Source organism: Podarcis vaucheri (genome assembly GCF_965113315.1).
Source record: "Podarcis vaucheri genome assembly, chromosome: 17".
Classification (NCBI taxonomy): Eukaryota; Metazoa; Chordata; class Lepidosauria; order Squamata; family Lacertidae; genus Podarcis; species Podarcis vaucheri.
The window spans coordinates 13,518,988-13,540,298 of NC_138755.1; the positions used below are offsets into that span (position 1 = coordinate 13,518,988).

The 21,311-nt window shown below is 45.7% G+C and overlaps 1 protein-coding gene across 1 annotated transcript in view; it reads left to right on the forward strand.

Annotated features, from left to right (window-relative positions):
- PUM3 (pumilio RNA binding family member 3) overlaps positions 1-21,311 on the forward strand; it is a 31,498-nt gene extending 10,187 nt beyond the window's left edge. The window contains exons 8-17 of the mRNA XM_082204876.1: positions 2,690-2,793; positions 3,385-3,463; positions 4,041-4,139; positions 5,720-5,773; positions 6,363-6,443; positions 8,249-8,391; positions 11,017-11,239; positions 12,855-12,942; positions 14,606-14,696; positions 20,121-21,311. Coding sequence (XP_082061002.1) covers positions 2,690-2,793; positions 3,385-3,463; positions 4,041-4,139; positions 5,720-5,773; positions 6,363-6,443; positions 8,249-8,391; positions 11,017-11,239; positions 12,855-12,942; positions 14,606-14,696; positions 20,121-20,256 — 1,098 coding nt within the window. The 3' untranslated portion in view covers positions 20,257-21,311. The remainder of the gene's footprint in view (positions 1-2,689; positions 2,794-3,384; positions 3,464-4,040; positions 4,140-5,719; positions 5,774-6,362; positions 6,444-8,248; positions 8,392-11,016; positions 11,240-12,854; positions 12,943-14,605; positions 14,697-20,120) is intronic.

The window sequence follows — 21,311 nt, forward strand, 5'->3', positions numbered from 1 at the left end:
AGCTTTCCCCCACAGTATTGTTTTTAGATTTTAGATACAGTGTGCCGTGGAAGAGAAAAGGAAGGGTGGCCAATGGGAAAGGAAATACAGTGGTACCTCGGGTTACAGACACTTCAGGTTACAGACTCCGCTAACCCAGAAATAGTACCCAGGGTTAAGAACTTTGCTTCAGGATGAGAACAGAAATCGCGCAGCGGCGGCAGCGGGAGGCCCCATTAGCTAAAGTGGTGCTTCAGGTTAAGAACAGTTCCAGGTTAAGAATGGACCTTCAGAACAAATTAAGTTCTTAACCCGAGGTACCACGGTAAAGGTAAAGGGACCCCTGACCATTAGGTCCAGTCGTGGCCGACTCTGGGGTTGCGGCGTTCATCTCGCTTTACTGGCCGAGCGAGCCGGCGTACAGCTTCCAGGTCATGTGGCCAGCATGACTAAGCCGCTTCTGGCGAACCAGAGCAGTGCACGGAAACGCCGTTTACCTTCCCGCCGGAGCGGTACCTATTTATCTACTTGCACTTTTGTGCTTTCGAACTGCTAGGTTGGCAGGAAAATACCACTGTACTGCTGTTTTATTTCCAGAGCTGGAGCTCTGAAGGTGGGCCCCTCTGTACATGCAGTCAGTGCTGTTTGTGTCTCGCCCCGACAGAATTTCCTTCCTATCTTTGAAGTCCTTCACTAGAGCAGAGCAGAGCATACTTGGGGCTAAAGGATATCTGTCTGATCTACACCATGAATAGGTGGTCTTGGGAATACTGACTTCGCCACTATGAAAACTAGGAATTCTGTTTATAAGCAAACCTGCCATTCCCATGGTTCTAGTTAACATCTTGATAGCTTCATTAAAACAGGGATACATAGCAACCTGATGCATAGATCTAAGTTAGCTGTTTCAAAAATGTATTGGCATCTGAACACATGTTTACTTGGTCCCTTCTCTGGGGGTTGACTTTATTAAGAGAAGTTGGTTCTGCTTAAATGACAGAGGCCAACTTGAAAGACCTGCCGCTATGTTTTAATTTGTCTGGTGTGAAACTCTGAATGCAAAGGCTTTAAAGACAAAAATAGGTATTTGATTCCTGCAGAATTTAGAGATCCCTGGAGAGCATTGTTTAAGTTGATTGGTTTGCAATTATTGATCATTCAGGTACAGTATAAAGAAGTCTTACAGTTGAATTTGCTATACAACATTTGACTTTTGACTTCAGTTTGAAATGGTCTAGTTCCATGCCCCCCATTGCCATTTTTAAGGATTTAAAAAGTAATCATTAGCTTACATTTGAAAGGGAGTGGATTTATTAGGAATTTTCATGTTTGAAAATCTGGATAGAGCCATTCCAATTCCTATTAAAAAATTAAGCTTAATGAAGTTCTTTTAAAAGCTTTGAAGCCATGAATATTAATATGCTATTACTTGAATTCTCCTTTCATTATGTGCTGCATCATGTTCTCTTAAAGACTCACAGATCACACATTGTGGATATCTTTAATGAGAGACCAATTAACAGGAGTTCCACTTTGCACACTAATTAGAAACTGCCTTCTTTTGGAAATGGTAGCTCAAAGTGAATTTTAGAAGCAGCTATACCTGCTGTTTTAACCCTTTTAAAAGCTGTGCATGAATAGGAGCTACTTCAGCCTTTTTAATAGGACTCCTTTGCAAATTCCACTGTTATCCTTAACCTGCTTGCAGAGAAGTCGGATTTCTTCACTACCTGATTTGTGGTTCTGATAGGCACTCAGTTGCAACCGCCGGCTCCTCTATCAGTTCAGTTTCAGGCACAGCTGCCCTGGTTCTGTTGGGGATGTGTGAGTAGGAAGCCAGCCCCTGCATTGCTGTGAATTGGGATATCGTAGGTTTGACCATCTGAATGAGTCAAAGTCTCTGTGCTGGAACTGAGAGGCCACAATAAGGCAAGAGCGTCTCATATTTCTTCAGAACCAAAAAAGGTTGTACCCAGTTAGGATGGATCTTTGCAGAGCCCACTTGAACAAAATAATAATGGGGCAGTTCTCCCTTATTTGCACCTCTTTTTATTATAAAAAAGTATTCTCCTCTGTATAGGTAAAACTGGATGGATCAAAAAGGTCAAAAGTGAGGCTGGATGAATACACAAATATAATGAATTAGTGCATTTCCCTTCTTTTTGTCCCAATTACAGTATTAAAATAGGCAGGCAGAGCATTTGACACCTGTGTGTGTGTTTCACCCTTTAGTCGCATAGTTTTATACACCTTGCTTTCTCTCCAGCCTGTCATTATGTTTCATCAGGACTTCTAGTATGTCAATAAGACAAGGTGGAGCTGCTTGCATCAACACAGGCTGCAAGATAAACTCTCGCAAATGTATCCTTGGAAATGGCGTGCAGTTCAGGCTGTTCATAAAATTTCCTTCGCTGATAACTAGGTACAAAATGCCTTTTGTCTAGACCTTTCTGGAGACTTCAGTTCCATCTTGAAAGGTTAAATAGTAGGTGCCAGCTGGACCGTCCTTCACAGGTCATCTGAGGTCCGTCACAGGGAAGTCATTGGCTTATTAGAGGTGCTGTGTCTGTACGGATCCTCTCAACTGAGTCTAATGAGGTCACAGTGTCAAGATACAGTGGCAGACTTGCTTTATACTGAAGATTCTTCATTGTGCTTTTGGCTCTTTAATGTCATTAAAATTCAGCGTAGCGGCTTTTCTTAATTTCAGTCATCAGAACACCCAACTTTAGAGGAAGTGTTGAAGGCTCAGCCTGAGAAGCGGGAGGCCATTCTGGATGAAATGAAACAGATCCTGACTCCAATGGCGCAAAAGTAAGGGCAACAATTTAGTGTGAGGCGTATCGCAGCCAACTGCGGAGCGCTTCTCTTAAAAGTTTGTTCTCATCCCTTTTAACGTCTCTTGAGATAACTTTGAAACGGTTCCATTTTGAATGTAAACACTTAAGCTGGTGAAAGCCCAGCAGATCTTTCCAAGATGACTTATTTAATGTGGGAATGCCGAAGGCTCTTCAAAAACAAAATCAGTCCCCAGTGCTTCTTCTTGCCTTTTGGGTCTCTCTCTCCTTAAAGCAGGAGTGGGAAAACAGGGACCCTCTAGAGGTTGATGGCCCCCAAATCCCATGATCTCTGACCATTGACCATTGGGTTGGGGCGGATGGGACTTGTGGTCTGCCAACATCTGGAGAGCCACGGACTCCCTGCCTGAGAGAGAGCCAAGGAGACACATAAGAACGCAGCCAGGTCCTGTGCACAGATTGGTTCTCTGGCTTGACAACTAGCCTGCTCTGGATGCAATGCAGATGTATCTATAACTTCCGTTACAATTCTCTGCACATGCAGTTCCATGTCATGGTATTATGTAAGTACAGACTTCTGTTTGTTTTCCCCCTTTTCATCTTACAGGGAGGCTGTGATAAAGCATTCGTTGGTGCATAAAGTCTTTCTGGACTTCTTTATCCATGCTACCCCAAAACAGAGATCGGTAAGTATTGCCACAGCTATGGGTTTTGATCTGGTTTCATGTTAATGAATAAACAGTACAAGTGCATGCCAGGCGTGTCTAACTCTGCAGAGCTGTGCCTCTTAGCAGCTCATGTGCCTTCTCCTCTCGCTGGATTAGGAATCTGAAGCATAACGAAGGCACTTCAGAGGATCCGCATGGTCTTGATGGGATGCGCACCTTTCCCACTCCCTGGCACAACTTGCCGGGCATCATGTCTTGAAGCAGGACAGGGCTGAATCAGAGTGCTCAACTCTTGCTCTCTTTCTGGCTTCATTTGCATATCTGAAGTTAGACATTCTACCTTATTGAATGCTGGTAGCCCTGGGATGATGGTGACCAAAGCACACTGTTCTTTGTCATGCCAGTGGCCTTGGGCTCTTCTCTTTAGTTGCTCTTGTGTTACTCTAGTTCTGAGAATTTGCAATACTTTCCATTCCTGGTTGTAAGGAAAATAACGCAAGCCCACAGAGCTGATCAGAATAATACCATTTATATTATGGTAGTTGATTTGTGTTAAATTCATTAAAACCATCTCCTTAAATCTGGATTTATCTAGGAAATGATTGAGTCAATCAGAGAATCTGTAATCTACTTGGCACACACGCACGATGGAGCCAGAGTCGCCATGCATTGCCTGTGGCACGGAACGCCCAAGGTTTGTATGCAGAGTCGCTGGTCTGTGTGGATCAAATGAGAATTGGTGAGACCTTTCTAAAAAGTTTCACTGGGGAGCCCTTTTCCCTCGCTACTTAGCTGTGCCTGACTTTGACAAATGTGATTGTGAGACATAAAAGAATGGAAATGCCCAACCCTTTCGTTAGAATTAGTATCTAAAAGGTACTAAGGAGGCTTTATGACTAGCCTTGCGCCTCAAATGGAATGGCAGTGCTTATCATGGTGCCTTGGCAAACATGCTGAAAATTCAAACTTCAGAGAGAGCGAGAGAGCTGCGCCTTCATTATGTAAATGCTTAAAGCTGAGACTTGTACATAAGCTGAAGTGCTGTTCTCAGGATCTCTTCCAGTGCTTTCCCAAAATACTGAAGACTTACAGGCTGGTTGCAGCACCCAGCTTGCTTATTTTGCATCCCATAGGGCAGGGATGTCCAAGTGGTCAATTGCGATCGACAGCTCGATCCCCTGGTGCTAGCAGTAGATCGCAGGCTCATTTTCCTCTGGGGTGGGAGGGAGAGCATCTGTCCCCACCCACTTGCTATGTTCTTGATTTGCGCACGATTGCAAAGATGGAAGAGGGAGACTTCAGCCAGGTTTTTTACGTGATTAGCAATGTCTGCCGTTTCCCCCCACCCAAAGCAGCAGAACTATGGGGTTTCCCCTTAAATAGCTGAAGAACTTTGGTTTGGCCTCCTTTGGCTTTCTACCATAAAAAAAGCTCGACAGCATTGGTCCCACTCCCCCCCATCCAAATGGGGAGATCACTGCTAGTTCCCACCCAATCCCCGGGAGTAGATCGCAGTCTCTTGGGAGTTGGATGTCCCTGCCATAGGGAGTTAAAATGCCTCTTTGTGGAACATTGAAAGGTGTCCCAAGCCCATCAGCAAAGAGAGGAGAGATGGGAGAAGAAGCTCTTCCTCTGTCTCTGCAGTGCTCTTCCTCTTCCTGGATTCAGGGGTGCAACGGGGCCGTGGGCCCAGTCTTTTCCCAGCATGTCTCAGCCAGCCAGGCATGCTGCCTTGACCTGCTGTGAATTGCTGAGAACAACATGCATGTACATGCTGAGAACAACATTGCATGTTGTAGTTGAACTGGACAAGGGGAGGTAAAGAGACAATAAACAGCAAAAACAGAATGAAGTGAGGAGGTGGGAGCAGAGATGAGATTACAGAGAAATATGGAGAAAGGGGGGCAGTTAATAGAGAGCAGAATGGGGAGGGCGGGCAGAGAAATGGGATATTGCATGACGTACTTCCTCATGGAACCCTGATGGATGCAGGAGGCTTAATTGATCCAAGTGGGATCACTTAAGGGATCTTCTGCAGCAAGATTTCCTTTAACAGTCATCTGCAGGGCGGCTTTCCATCCTTCATATAGAAGTGGGGTTCAAAAGGATCTCAGACTTCTTAAGGACTCTGGCCTCCTCCAAATGGGTATATTTGCTGGAATGTTGCACATTCTGAAGTCAGAAACCCGACATTATGCATTGGCTCTGCGTTCATTTTAAAGCTTGTTGGCCTGACACGCTAATTTATTGCTTTTTCTTCATTTCTCTTGTCAGGACAGAAAAGTCATTATGAAAACCATGAAGACCTATGTTGAAAAAATAGCTAATGTGGGTATTTTTAAAGATGTGTTTGGTAATTTTGAGCAGCGGAATCCTGTGCATATATACTCAGAAGCAAGTCTGTCTTAGGAGTGTGGCTTTAAAAAATCACTGTTGTGGCCTTATTTTCAATTGGAACTGCATGGATTGAGAAGTTTTATTCTCAAGTGTTCAAGCTTATGTATGAAACATCAATATACATGACTTTAAGGAAGAGATTTGAACCTAGGCAAAAAAGCAAATTCCATAGCAAAAGGCCAAAAATAGAAGCAGGACTTCTAATTCTTCATTTGAAATAGCTCTGCTTTACACAGAAACAACTGAGGGATGATGACAGGGCTGGGTTTTTTGTTTTGTTAATAAAGCATTCCCCACAAATGAAACCTTAAGCACATTTACTCAGATGTAAGTCTCTCAGAGTTAAGTGAGGCTTAATTCCCAGTAATTGTGCATAAGAATTAGTATGATGGAACTTGTTATTGTGTGAGATGAATAGTCATTGTTGATCTTTAGCAAATGAACTGGACCAGCTGCTTGGTTAATCGGGCTTCTATGTCTTACGTCTTATGATGTACTTGCTTTTGGGTTCCTATTTCAGGGCGAATTCTCACACTTAGTTTTGCTAGCGGCATTTGACTGCATTGATGACACTAAACTTGTGAAACAGCTAACTATATCTGTAAGTAATCTAACTTCCTAAAATTCTCAAGATTTCCCCGTTTCACTTAGTAACAAGGTGTAAATTACACTGGAAACGCTCACGTGTTTTTAGGCCTGGTTTTCAAACATTTCAGGTTTATTTTCTTGTAAGACAAAACTAACTTCATTGTGGTGGTTTCGCTGTTGCTTGGAATGCCATAGCATGCTCCATTTACTCACTGCTTTGATTTGAGATTGTATGTGTGCTGGAAACTCTCAAGTTATGCTGAATCGCTTGGCTACCTAGTGAGTGATTATGCAAAGAATTAAAATATTCCTCCCGGGGCAATACTGCTCTTCAGTATCAAAATAGATGATACTTCAGCTTGCACCATTTCAGAGTATAAGGTAAATTTCAAGGTCCAATGTAGTGCATTACCTATAAAGGTAAAGGGACCCCTGACCATTAGGTCCAGTCGTGGCCGACTCTGGGGTTGTGGCGCTCATCTCGCTTTATTGGCCGAGGGAGCCGGCGTACAGCTTCCGGGTCATGTGGCCAGCATGACTAAGCCTCTTCTGGCGAACCAGAGCAGCACACGGAAACGCCGTTTACCTTCCTGCCGGAGCGGTACCTATTTATCTACTTGCACTGGTGTGCTTTCGAACTGCTAGGTTGGCAGGAGCTCACCCTGTCATGGGGATTCGAACCGCTGACCTTCTGATCGGCAAGTCCTAGGCTCTGTGGTTTTACCCACAGTGCCACCCGCGTCCCTTATCTAAAAATGTACACCCAGTCAAAAACAGGGTGTTGCAGCACGTGGTTCTTCTGTTCCCCTCCCCTACATAGAATCACAGAACTGTAGAGTTTGAAGCATCCCAGGGATCATCTAGTCCAACCCCCCGCAAGGCAGGAGGAGCAAAGCTGTGATTCTCCAGGAGCCTGCTTGTTCGTGCTAAGCCATGGTTTGGGTTAGCATTACACGCAGACCATGGTTTTGTTATGTAGAATCTCGGTCTCCTGTGCATTGAATTCTTCGGCAAGTTTATAACTGCAAAATGCACCCAAAGAGGTCTCCACATCGTTCGTAGAAGGTGGTAACGCTGCATGAATCCATTGACAGCTACTTCATTGAAATAAGGAACGTGAACGTCTCTTGCAATATTTCATCACCATTTCCCAAACTATCCTCACCTCTCTGTCTAATAAGTGCAGCGTTGCCACCTGTGTTAGATTAAATGGATGAATCCGTCTTCAGGCAACGTCAAGGGGCATGGTTCTGTCTTGACTTCATCTGCCTCAGACCTCTGTGCAAAATAGAGAGCACTGGCTGAAAGTAGGCTAGAAGTCAGGCAGCAATCACATGCTGGAGCCTTGTAGGAACGTGTTCATAGAAAAAGTTAAAATAGATGTCTTGTTAGACTTTGCACATGGGATGAACACCTTTCCTCTAAATTGAGAAGTATTGATGAACAAAGCTGGACTCCTCAGAATAATTTTGCCATTAATCCACATCTAAAAAGTTTATACTAACTGTACCTGCAGATATGCTTAAAGGTGTTTTTCTATATATATACACTCCCCTTTCTAAGCATGCAGAAATAAAAAGAGAAGAATTACTTAACAATACAAGGGAAGGAGTGGAAGGGATGGCTACTGTCTGTCTAGTGCACATGGTTAAGTCAGTTTTTGTCTGTGTTTGGGATGGACGTCCCTACATAGGTGTATTGCATGTATTACAGCAGCAGTGAAAACTATGAGCCAAGATTGTGATCCCTCTCCAAGTAACTAAAAATGAAATTGTTGAAAACAATCTTCCACTAACAATGCTTTTCCTCTTCTTTTAGGAAATTAGCGATTCCTTAACCAGCATTGTAAATAACAAATATGGAAGGAAAGTCCTCTTGTACCTGTTAAGTCCCAGGGATACTGCGTATTTCTCACCAGCAATAATCAAAATCCTGGAACAAGGTGATGGAAATGCTTACAGGTAAGCAGAAAATGCCATTTCCACAGTTTTGTGGACGTCCAAATTTAACATTGTCTGCCAGTTGTGCAGAGAAGCAGTTATTTGAACGAAAGGAAACTAGCAGAACAGGGCTTTCCCCGTGGCATTTCTGTTAACAACAGTGGAGGCTGGAGAGGAAGGCTATGAGATGATCACCATTTGTTCACATTGCTTGTGTACATTTGCATCTGCTCCCAGGGAGTGGGAGTGGCTGGCTGCACCTAGGTGGAAATGTCTTGCATTGAGCACACGTTTACCCTGCTGCATCTTGGAGTGGCTAACCCATGATTTAAATGTAATAAATATGCCTAGAAATACCGTATTTTTCGCTCCATATGACGTACCTAGTTTTAAGAGGAGGAAAACAAGAAAAAAATATTCTGAACAAAACAGTGGATGTATGATTTTTGTGGTTCATGCTGTGGCCACAGACATGTGATCTGATGGTGAATTTGGAGTGGCCCAATGCAAAAATCCAGAGGATCCCTGTGGATCCGTGCTTTGTAACCACGTTTTTGCACCATTGCGGCCCCACGCAACATAGAATCATAGAATCATAGAGTTGGAAGAGACCACAAGGGCCATCGAGTCCAACCCCCTGCCAAGCAGGAAACACCATCAGAGCATTCCTGACATATGGTTGTCAAGCCTCTGCTTAAAGACCTCCAAAGTAGGAGACTCCACCACACTCCTTGGCAGCAAATTCCACTGTCGAACAGCTCTTACTGTCAGGAAGTTCTTCCTAATGTTTAGGTGGAATCTTCTTTCTTGTAGTTTGGATCCATTGCTCCGTGTCCGCTTCTCTGGAGCAGCAGAAAACAACCTTTCTCCCTCCTCTATGTGACATCCTTTTATATATTTGAACATGGCTATCATATCACCCCTTAACCTCCTCTTCTCCAGGCTAAACATGCCCAGCTCCCTTAGCCGTTCCTCATAAGGCATCGTTTCCAGGCCTTTGACCATTTTGGTTGCCCTCCTCTGGACACGTTCCAGTTTGTCAGTGTCCTTCTTGAACTGTGGTGCCCAGAACTGGACACAGTACTCCAGGTGAGGTCTGACCAGAGCAGAATACAGTGGCACTATTACTTCCCTTGATCTAGATGCTATACTCCTATTGATGCATCCCAGAATTGCATTGGCTTTTTTAGCTGCCGCGTCACACTGTTGGCTCATGTCAAGTTTGTGGTCAACCAAGACTCCTAGATCCTTTTCACATGTACTGCTCTCAAGCCAGGTGTCCCCCATCTTGTATTTGTGCCTCTCATTTTTTTTGCCCAAGTGCAATACTTTACATTTCTCCCTGTTAAAATTCATCTTGTTTGTTTTGGCCCAGTTCAGTGGGTGCATGATTTTTTTGGTACAGGATGTAGCCATGGACATGCTATGTGATCTGATGGTGAATTTGTGGTGACCCAATGTAAAAATCCTGAGGATCCATGGGCATTTACCTCCCCTCTCCCAGACAGCCTCTGCTAGCATCCCTTATCTCTCTCCCGATCCCACTGACCAGCTGTTTCCTTTCAACACTCCCTTCCCTCATGTTTGCCTTATTGAAATGTCTTTTCCTTAGCTGGAGCAGTTTTTTGCTCCTGCTTTTCTTCTAATTTCTCTCCTTATTGCTTTAGTCTTCCTGTTTTCCCCCTTTGCCAAGTTTGCTGTCTTTATCTCTCCACTCCCAGGCAGCCTCCCTTATCTCTCTCCCTGATCGGCAAACGATCAGCTGCTTTGTTTCAACACCCCCTTCCCTCTTTCAAAACAAAAAAGCATGATCTGCTTTTTGCCCCTGGGCAATTCGGCTCCAGGGAGCACGCTTTCGCTCCATAAGATGCACAGACATTTCCCCTTACTTTTTAGGAAGAAAAGAGTGTGTCCAGATACTCCAGACGCAAAAAAGGAAGCTGCCCTTGTTGTCACAGTATGCGCATCCCCCCCCCCAAACAACAGGGGGAAGGTCCTCTCCTGAAATAGACCATCTGTGAATAAGGGAACCATAACTGGTTTCTCTCTATGAGGGCCACATGCAGCCACCATGAACTGTGTGCGTGTGGCAGCCTGTTTCTCCATCCCTTGCAATTATGGCACTTGCCTCTGCCCCACATGTAGCCCCCCCCCCCAAAGCAGTGCTGGTTCTCAGAAAGGGGCCTCTCTGTGCAGATGCAGCCAGGCTTGTCCCCCTCAGTGGCAGGCGGGCGAGGGTCTGCTATTAATGTGAACAGGACTATCCAGGGGTGTTTCCTAAAGGTTAATCCTCAGACCTGGCCATTTCTCAAGGGATGGAAAGAATCATGTCAGCATGGAGCTCCCATACCTCTCAGCTACGATGTAAAGAAGAGCGGTTCTGCATGCTTAATATTTTGTGCTTGTCGAACAGCTCCCTCTCACCGCAACATTGGCACGTGTATAATCACCGATGCTTCTGTGGCATTCTGAATTGAGGTGTAAAAGCGTAACCAATTTTCCATTTATGCAGGTTATATTTAGTGCGTTCCGGGGAGAAAGCAAGAGGGCTACGTTTGGATTTTAAATTGGACAATTTGGAGTGAATGGATTATGTTGTACCAAACCAAATTCCGGCAGTAAAAGAGCTGCTTTTTATTCCAACAGTAAGAAAGATGTAGATGTTCGCCGCCGTGAACTTCTGGAAGCTGTTTCTCCCGCCTTGTTAAAGTACCTGAACGAACATGCTGAAGAAATGGTGATGGACAAGGCAACGTTCATTGTGGTGACAGGGATCCTTAAGGCTGCTGTTGGCGACGTCCAGCCAGCCATGAAGGCCATTGCTGGCCTTGCGGCAAGAGAGATGGTTCCAGGGGGCAAAGATGGGGAGGTAACTGTGCCTGAAAAGGAGCAAGCGGTAGAGTTATGAATTGGGTGCCCCTCTCTGTGGGGCCTCCCTGGGATCTGCTGCAGTTTGGCTATCGAATTGGAATAAACCAGTTTATCCTGATTCAAGCACTGGACTACAGCAAAGGGCTTGTTGAGTCTCATGCAGGATCCTGGGATCCAGTTAGAAGGAGCTGCATAATAATTCTTCCATGCCGAAGGAATGATAAGTAGATAATGAGATTTTTTTAAGCACAATTTTTGGATCATTTTTAAATGATAAGGAGCAAATTGTTGGGCTGCGCCCAGAACTGCAGCTCCACTTGGGCAGCAGGCTTTGTGCAGGTGACACAACGTCCTCTTTCTCTCTTGTAACCCTCTGCCCTTGCTCAAAACTGGGTCTGGGGGCCCCTCTGGAGAAGGTTTACAGGGGTGGGGGTGAAGAAGGAACGGAAGCCCCATCGTGCAAGTGGAACTCGGCTCATGCAGCATTGGAAAGGAACCCCTGACCATTAGGTCCAGTCGTGGCCGACTCTGGGGTTGCGGCGCTCATCTTGCTTTATTGGCCGAGGGAGCCGGCGTACAGCTTCCGGGTCATGTGGCCAGCATGATTAAGCCACTTCTGATGAACCAGAGCAGCGCACGGAAATGCTGTTTACCTTCCCGCCGGCGCGGTACCTATTTATCTACTTGCACTTTGACGTGCTTTTGAACTGCTAGGTTGGCAGGAGCAGTGACCGAGCAATGGGAGCTCACCCCGTCAGGGGATTCGAACCGCCAGCCTTCTGATCGGCCAGTCCTAGGCTCTGTGGTTTAACCCACAGCGCCACCCGCGTCCCTTTTGAGGCGTTGGGTAGAACCCATTATTTTTAACCTGTTCCTGAAACTTAGGATAACAACATTGTTTCCTGTAGCTGAATGAGGTTGTAAATGTTCTAGCTTGGAGTAAGTAGACTACTTTTGTGGTTTTACAGCTGTGTGAACCACTGACTATACTATGCCGAATACACAATTTATTTCCATAATTTGAGCGTGTGGCATATTTTGTCACTTGCCTAAATGATACTTTCCTATAACCTTGAAGCCCACTGGCATTTTAGGAACACATTTGGAGAAAAGAAGCAGATACTTTGGGCTGAGGGTGTTGCATATAATTTATACCCAATGTCTTAAATTTTGTATTGGTATATCTGCTTGTAACATCATTGTAAGCACTTGGCAGTTAAAACTTTCGTGTATTTTAACCACCTATAATCTTTAATTCTGCAGCACTAAAATTGCTTAAGAAATCAAAAGGCAGGAAAGATAGCTAGTTAATGAAGTGAAAGTAAGATGATGGGTAGGTTAAATTTAGTATAAACTCCAGTGCTTAATGTCTAAACAAACAGCCAGGCCTCTAAACTTATTTAAATGTTCTGAATGGCTTTCCATTTGGCAACCCCTGATTACTTAATGTACCACTTAGTCATGTGGAGAAAACAGATTTTGTTTGTAGGCAGCATTTCTAAATATGCCTGAGCCTTGATCTGATTCCTGGCATTTCGAAAGGCACAGATTGTGATACAGCGAGGGAAGTAAAAAGCACTGCAGGGACTTGACTTTTCCTGTTCTTTTCAAAGCTTCATATTGCAGAGCATCCAGCAGGTCACCTGGTTCTGAAGTGGCTGGTTGAGCAAGACAAGAAAATGAAGGAGAACGGCCGGGAAGGTATGCTAGTAATTCTGCAAAGGACAGTGGAGTCACTCGTCACAGTCTGTCTAAATGCGTAAGGGACAATGTGGGAGGGATGCAAAGGCTCGTCTGCACTAACTGTTAACCTTGAATCGCTTTGCTTGAAGTGTTTAAATGCATGCTTCCGCCCTGGAAGCATCCAGGAGATTTTATAAACTTTGCTTCATCCAAGCTTAAAAGCAGCACAGCTTGGAAGGAGCTCTCCCTCACCCTTAGTGGGCCAAACAGCTGTCATGTCAGTGGCAGTGCAATCCTATATACCTGCTCCGAAGTAAGGCCCTCTTGAGTTCAGTGGTCCTTGCTCCCAGGAATGTGCTTAGAGGATTGCATCCTAAGTTCCATTAATTGGGCATCTTGTGTACTTCATCTGTGGAAGTCGGGGGCTGGATACGGAAGGGACGTTGCTGACAGGAGCCATAGGAAGGTTTGCGCAGCTAATACAGAGATTGCCCATTATTTTCTGCTAGTGCGATCCAGTTGCACTTGGTTGTTGCGCTTGCAAGCGCACTCGATTGTTGCGCTTGCAGTGCCAGGTGAGTTCAGGCACTGCTGCTGGTGCAGGAGATTGGGGGGCACAGGAGAAAGTCAACTCCAGGCAAATGGGTTCTAAACAAATTGCCGTCACGCAGAGTATAATCTCTGTCACCTACAGCTTCAGTTGATTTGATCTTGATAATACGTTTTCCCATTTGAGTCTATGAATTTGTACTAGGGTGGGGGTTGTGTTGTGTCACCACCAACCACTCACAATTTCTTCAAATCGTTTCTGCTTGCAAAGCCCCCTTGTTAAACCGACTGAAGTTTCTGGACATTTTTCTTATTTTGCAATATATCAGAGTTGGGAGGGTCCCCAGTGGTCATTTCGTCCAGCCCCCTGCAGTGCAAGAATCTTGACTAAAGCATCCATGAACATGGCAGGTGCTTTCCATGCAAAGAATTGTGGGGGTATTTTAAGCTCTTGGTGCTGTGAAATATGGAACTGCCCTCTTCTTCCATAACTGGTTCTGTGGGTCTGAAGGTTTCAGTTTGTCACAGCGGTGTCCACATCGGAAATAGCTCTTGCCATCCTGTCCATTAAATTGAGATAGAGGATTGTGCTGTTACAGTCTCAATTATTTCTCAGCATCGCTCAGAAAGTAAGGCCTATTACAAATGTGGGGCGCAGGTGACGCTATGGGTTAAACCACAGAGCCTAGGACTTGCCGATCAGAAGGTCGGCGGTTCGAATCCCCGCAGCAGGGTGAGCTCCCATTGCTCAGTCACTGCTCCTGCCAACCTAGCAGTTCGAAAGCACGTCAAAGTGCAAGTAGATAAATAGGTACCACTCTGGCAGGAAGGTAAACGGCATTTCTGTGTGCTGCTCTGGTTCGCCAGAAGCAGCTTAGTCATGCTGGCCACATGACCCGGAAGCTGTACGCTGGCTCCCTCGGCTGATAAAGCGAGATGAGCGCCGCAACCCCAGAGTCGGTCACGACTGGACCTAATGGTCAGGGGTCCCTTTACCTTTATTACAAATGTATTGAATAGTCAATGGTTCTGAGGCGGTCTGTGAATATACAATTTACAAGTGTTGAAGCCCCTTTATGCAAAGTTTTAAATGGGTTTGTGTGGTGTCTAACCTGGTCTTTATTTTTAACAGAATGTTTTGCAAAAATACTCGTAGAGCACGTGGGCATTGATCTTCTGAAGACCTGGGCAAACGTCAATCGTGGTGCGATTATTCTGTGTCGGTATGTACTGCATTTAATGACTGAACTAGCAGTAAAATGCTGCATATGCTTTAGGCAGCAAAACAGCTTCATTGTGATTTCTTACTTTCCTGTTCTTCTTTCTTATCTGCTACAGTCATAGATGCCTTATGCTGCTGTTCTATTTGCAATCGGGATGTAGCCTTTGCTTGACTAGTTAAGCATCACTGCATTGCCTTGAAAGCTAAATCTTTCTCCTTGCTTTTTGCTAGCCTGACCAAAAAGTGCCAGGAAATCCCTTCTGTGCAGTACTCTTAATCTGGAATTGCTTTTGAAAGACTTCCCACGGGTTTCTAATACCTTGTCCTATTGCCCCATCTCTTGTTTCAAGGCGTTACTTGGTTTATCTGTATAAAGCAACAAACGTTTACATTCAGGAGCAACCGATGGTTGCCATTTGTATGGTAATTCCATCTACCTCAGTGAGTCCACACCATAGAGGCTGCCCCTTCAAGGCGTATAATTTAGCCAGCATTGACTGAGAACATGAGCGCGAGGTGCATCGTAGCGGGAGCAATGGGCCTCCTCTTCCTCTGCTGTGTGCATCTCAAAGTCTGCACGGAGGAGTGGGCGGGGGGGGGAGAGAAGTGAAATCCTGCTGCAGAAATACAGTATTTTTCGCTCTATAGGACGCACTTTTTCCCCTCCAAAAATTAAGGGGAAATGTGTGTGCGTCCTATGGAGTGAGTGCAGGCTCCTTGGCTTCAGCGATAGCAACGCGAAGCCTCCGAAGCGCAGAGGGAGCGCTCCATCAGAGAGAGCAAGAGGGGTCGGTGCGCACTCGCACACCAAAGCCTTTGGAGCGCAGCGCAAGGTCCCGCCTTTGGAGCACAGCGAAAAATACTGTATTTCTGCAGCAGGATTTCACTTCTCTTTCTCTCCCCCCCCCCCCGCCGCCCACTCCTCCGTGCAGACTTTGAGATGCACACAGCAGAGGAAGAGGAGCCCCATTGCTCCCGCTACGGTGCATCTCGCACTCATGTTCTCAGTTGCACTCGCACACCGAAGCCTTTGGAGCGCAGCGCAAAGTCCCGCTGTGCTCCAAAGGTGGGACCTCGCGCTGTACTCCAAATGCTTCGGGTTCCTTTTGCTGAAGCCGGGAGAGCAAGACTTCAGCAGAGAGGGAGAACTGCACAGCGCCCCTTCTGAAATGGAAGGGGCTCCGTTTCTCCTGCCGCTTCGCTGAAGGGGCGCTGAGCGGAGAGGGGGGGAATTTTTTTTTCTTCTTCTCCCCCTCTAAAACAAGGTGCGTCCTATAGAGCGAAAAATACGGTAGATTCTCATTGTGCAAGCAGGTGGGCCCCCTTGGGTGTCGCCCAGAGTGATGCTGCAGCCCTTTTTGAACCGTTGCCTTTCCATCGTTGGCTCACACCTGAAGCAAGCAGCTCAAAAGAGCCGCTTTGCTTGTTTTATGGTACTGCGTTTGGCAGCCCAGATAAACGGAAGTATTTCCAGCCCCCTCCTCGCTCACAAAAGTGTCTTAACCATAATTGGTGGCACATGAACGACTTGCACTAATGAGCCCCTGCTTTTGTGCGCAGAAATTCCCTTTCACAGCAAATCCGCCAAAGATGTTTCCAAGTTGGGTCTTAATTTCTGCCTTGCCTTAATTTGGCAGCCCAGCTCCTGATGTTGATCACTATGGCAACGTGTACTGTTAAATGAAAGCGATCGGCGGACGCGTTCAGTGCATCACAGAAGCGGAGGAATGGAAGGGAACTAAATGCCACATCTTCCTGCCCTCTATAACTAAAGCAGGCTCCTTAATTGCTCCCTCTATTAACTTGCCCCCTCTTTCCCCAAAGCAGATAGATGCCTTCAGGTCTAAGGGGTCAGCTGGTAAAAGCAAACTGAAATGGCACAAATCAGCAAAGGTGCTGCTGGAGGGACAGTTGAACTGAAGTCCTCAAGTGACCAGCTCCTCTGACATCTGTAAATGGATCTGGCCCTTTCTGCACAAGTCCTTGCTTTCCAGTATCCCATCTCGTAATTCACCGCCCCCATTTTTAGTCCTTCTTCTGACACAAAGAAAAATAACCTCCCTGACTCTCTGGGTCACTACAAATACAGCAGGCTTAAATCAAGCGTCTGCTGATAGGTTTATTATATTAATGTAGAGTTTTAACGCTCAGCTGCTGGCTTTCTAATATAGATCTATAGGGATTTTTGCACGACACTTTGGAACAGATCCCTTGCATTTGACAAGCACACTTAATTCCTTTGAAATCTCTAATCCCGCATGCAGATGTTGCATAAAGATTTGGGAAGAGCTCTTTCAACCTTTGCTGTGAAGTTTTCTTCTTCTACAGAGATGTGGGAAATCCTGGTATAGAATGGAAACGGCTCAGTTGCTCTGCTAAAAAATGCTGAACTTTGCTTAGAAATGTGTATATTCCTATTGTCGTGCAGCCCTCTTCCAAGTACAGCTGTCGAGTGCCCTTTAAATGAGTGATCCTCCCAATTTTTGATTCACATAAGATATTTGGCCAGTCTTCAGTGCTTCTCAAATGTTTCCTTTCCCATTTTTAGATTCCTAGTCTCTCTTCCTTGCTTTCAGTCGAATGCTGATGCAGCTTAGCAGGGGCTGCCATTGACTGAGCAGCAGCTTTTCTGAAAGTCATATTAGTTTTCAAATGCATCTCTCTGTGTGTGCGCATATGCATTAGTTAGTAGATAATAAAATTTCAAGATTGTTATACTGCAGCACAATGCATGAACTGCAGCGTGACGTCTGATGAGCAGGTGGTTCCCAAGACCAGGTGAGCCCCAGAGGAAGAGGCAGGCCAGGCCAGGCCAGTTTCTCCGTGACCATAGAACCCTGGAATTGTAGAGTTGTGAAAGGGACCCCAAGGGCCATCTAGTCCAACCCCCTGAAATGCAGGAACCATTTTGTGTTTCTTTGCTGCCACGCCCCTGTTACTGCTGCTGGTGAGGCAGGGGATGGAGAAAACTTCTGCCGCTGCTCCTCTGGGAAGCAGCGAGAAAAGGCAGCATTTTAAAGCGCATCCTTTTCCCTTGCCTTTCCAGAGCAACAGCTGCACTCCTCTTGACACCCCCACCACTGGCAGGGGAGCAGCAGGGGGCGGTTGAAGGGAAGAAAGTATTTCTCACCTTTGTCATCATCCCCAGCCCCTGGCTGCTCCCCATATTGCTGCCACCATAGAGGGGGTGCAGAGTGGTGTGTAGAGGCTGTTGGTGAGCAACACAAGCAGAGGTGCAGCCCATAATTTAAGGTTACCAGACGTACCTAGATTTACAAATCAGTCCCCTGACAAAATCCTACCGTTCCTATTGAAGTTGAAAAGTGTCCCCAGATTCACTGGAAAAAAATCTGGTAACCTTACCATAATTCATTGCAGGATCTTCAGGGCAGCACAGCTTTGGGCAGTATCCTGAACTGATGACAGGGTTCGAAGCATGAGCTTGAAATCTGTGGGCTCTAGGTACAGATTCAGCCCGCCCCTCCTGCCCTCTGGAAGAGAGGCTAGTTTCTCCTTTGGGGTGATACCCGGGCACAAAAAGGGAACGTGAACTTGTCTCTCTGCTCAAGTCACCAGCTGGCTTCCTACATCTTTGGCTTCCCTTTCCCTAAGATTAATAGCAAGCCCCAGGAGGCACCAGGCGTCCTGGGTGTGCCCATTGCCCCTGCTTAGCAAGAGACCGTTCATCTCTAGAAGGGGCAATGGCGGGGGGCCAGGATAACTCTGCTGCAATATCTGTGCTGGCGGGGCACATTTCCACCATCTCTCTAAGGCTGCTGCACCTGGTTCTTGCCTGTGTTTGTTAACCAGGGTGCAAAACATAATTTATTATTTATACCCTGCCCATCTGGCTGGGTTTCCCCAGCCACTCCGGGCAACTTCCAACAAAGTATTAAAATACAGTAGTCTGTTAAACATTAAAAGCTTCCCTAAAGAGGGCTGCCTTCAGATGTCTTCTAAAGGTCTGGTAGTTGTTCTTCTCTTTCACATCTGGTGGGAGGGCGTTCTGCAGGATGGGTGCCACTACCGAGAAGGCCCTCTGCCTGATTCCCTGTAACTTGGCTTCTCACAATGAGGGAACCGCCAGAAGGCCCTTGGAGGGCCCTTGGAACGATGGGGGTGGAGACGCTCCTTCAAGTATACTGGACCGAGGCCATTGTGGGAGTTTGTTGGGATAGTAGCCTGACATGCATGCCAATGTTGAATTCAGAAATGCTTCCTCTGAGTAGCAGGTTTTTTCATCTGCTCCCAAACGCCCCCCAAAAGATCCCAAATAGTGGATAAGGTGAAACTAGAGGCAGGTCTTTAGGCTCGCGGTGCTTACAATTCCTGCTTCCCCCTGGGAAACTGCTCTGGGGAGTTAGGGGGTGATCTAGGAGAGAAGGGGATCTGGTGCACTGATCTGCAAGGGGACCTTGTGGAGTGGACTTTCACCTCGCTTCCTGCCGCCCTTCTTCCAGCGAGGTCCTCTGCTAGCTTGGAGTCAGTGCCACAAATGGAAGGAGCTCTTCTGCTCAGGCCAGAGCAAAGCAGGATCTCTAATGTACCAAGGCATTAAAGGCATGCAAACTCCGCAGCGTATCGCTTCAAACTAACAACGCTGTGCTTTTGGGATAAGGCAGAACAGTTTGACTCCCTTGCCATCCTGCTTTAGGTCACATTGAGAAACAGATTTTTAATCACTTCGCAAGCCACATTAATTCTTCTCCCATTCTGTTTGGTTTGGCAACATAATCCTTATTATGTATCTAAAAAAAAAACCTGCAAGGCGGGGTGTGTGTGCTCATTTAATCAGAAGGTTATGATAAAAATAACATTGCAGTTCGAAATGAATCTGCCACTCCAACTTCCGATCAAGGCACAGGGCTCCTTTGTCAAATGTGAGGCTGCCACTCGCTAACTGGGATACAGAAAAAGTTCTCCAAACTGGTCTGTGTGGTTTTCCCTGGAACTATGCCTGGATCTCCACTTGCAGCTGCATTTTAGCCCTATTAATTCTACTGTCAGTGCAAACATTTTCTTCTTAAAACCATTTTCCTTGGTGAATTAAAAGTAAGATACTTGCAAGCTTTTTTCCTTTTTTTTGCAGTTTTGAAGAACATTGATTTATATTTTGTAAATTCTTTGGCTGCTCACTTTCCTGTGTATTCAAAAATCAAATATCTTTAATACGGTCAATGACCAACAAGTTTCCTGTGTATTTTGACAGCCCAGTGTCCATGTCATCCCGTGTTGAGATGTCCAACGTCTAAATTAAATGCTTCGGAATTTAGGAAAATAAACTGCTGTTATTTGCTATTAGGCAATTATCCCAATGGATGCTTTGACAAAGCAGATGGACTGCCAAGCATTGACTTCTCTTTCCGCTTGTCACATTTCATTCTGATTGTAATTTTGATTTTTGATATTTTCTTTTTGTTTATAGCCTTCTTCAGAGCTCCGATCAGGAAGTGGCAACAGAAGTAAAAGCTGGACTAAAAAGTATTATTCCAAAGCTTAAAAAAAGGACTAAAGATGGCACCGCAGCAGGAAAGGCGCTGCTGGAGAAATTATCGTCATAACTTAAAGAAGTTATTAAGTGGACAACTTTTCTGTTTGTGGAAGCGAATCTTCCTTTTAATACATCTAAAGGACAGGTTTTTGGGGTAAAGATGAGTTAACCTTTTTTAAAAACAACACAACACACAATATGTCCATAAGCACTTAGGCTTTTTCAGAATATTTGGTTATCTTTTTTCTCTTCTTTGGCATCAGTTTAATTGTCCCTGTAGAGGAAGATCTCTTTGATTAGCCGGGCAGCTGAAAACTATATTACCACGTGCCTTCCTTCCTTCATCATTTTAGTCTCCTTGTCCACATTCAGCTCCAGGCAGCAACTGCTTCCCCCTCTCTCTTCCTCCCCACCTTTGGTCTCCCATCGTTCCAGCCACCTGTTTGGCTTTCCTCCTTTTGACTGCCAACCTTTCCTCTAATGCTTGCAGATCTGCATTGCAAATTCCCCTTCTGCCTCCAAGTTCCTCCTTTTCATCAGTTGCCTGCTTCCCAGTCCTCCCACTCCGCTGTCTCTGCCACTGGTGCCACGGCTGCTGCGCGTTTTCCATCTCGATTTCAGGTGAAAGGAGCCCCACTTTAGCCAAGAGCTCTTCAAGGCCAGAGCTGTGAGATGGACTGGAATGCTCCTTAGTGGGAGGGTGGTTGGTGTTCGCTTACAACACACTCGGAGTCTGAAACCTGAGTTAGGTTCCGACGTGATCATTTACTCAGTTGTCACAGTAAACTCTGGTTCTCCTTAACCAGGGAACGGAGAGTTAAGGGCAACAGGAGGCCAAGGAAGGACAAGTGCTGGTGATTGCCCAAATAACCAAGGAGCATGACGCTTGCACTAAGTGAATAGGCTTCCTCTAGGCTTGCAGGTGGTTCACGTTTAAAGTCCCTCTTCACTCTCTTGCCAAAAAAACCCTCTCCAATCTCAGCAGAAGAAAAACATGCTGTTCCTATGGAAACACCTTTTTAAACAATGCTGAACACAGCTCCTAGATTTCTAAAAAGATGAGTTTGGCGGAATAACTGTTATTAGCAGTGTTCTTTTATGGAATAAAGTATTTGCTTTCTTGAA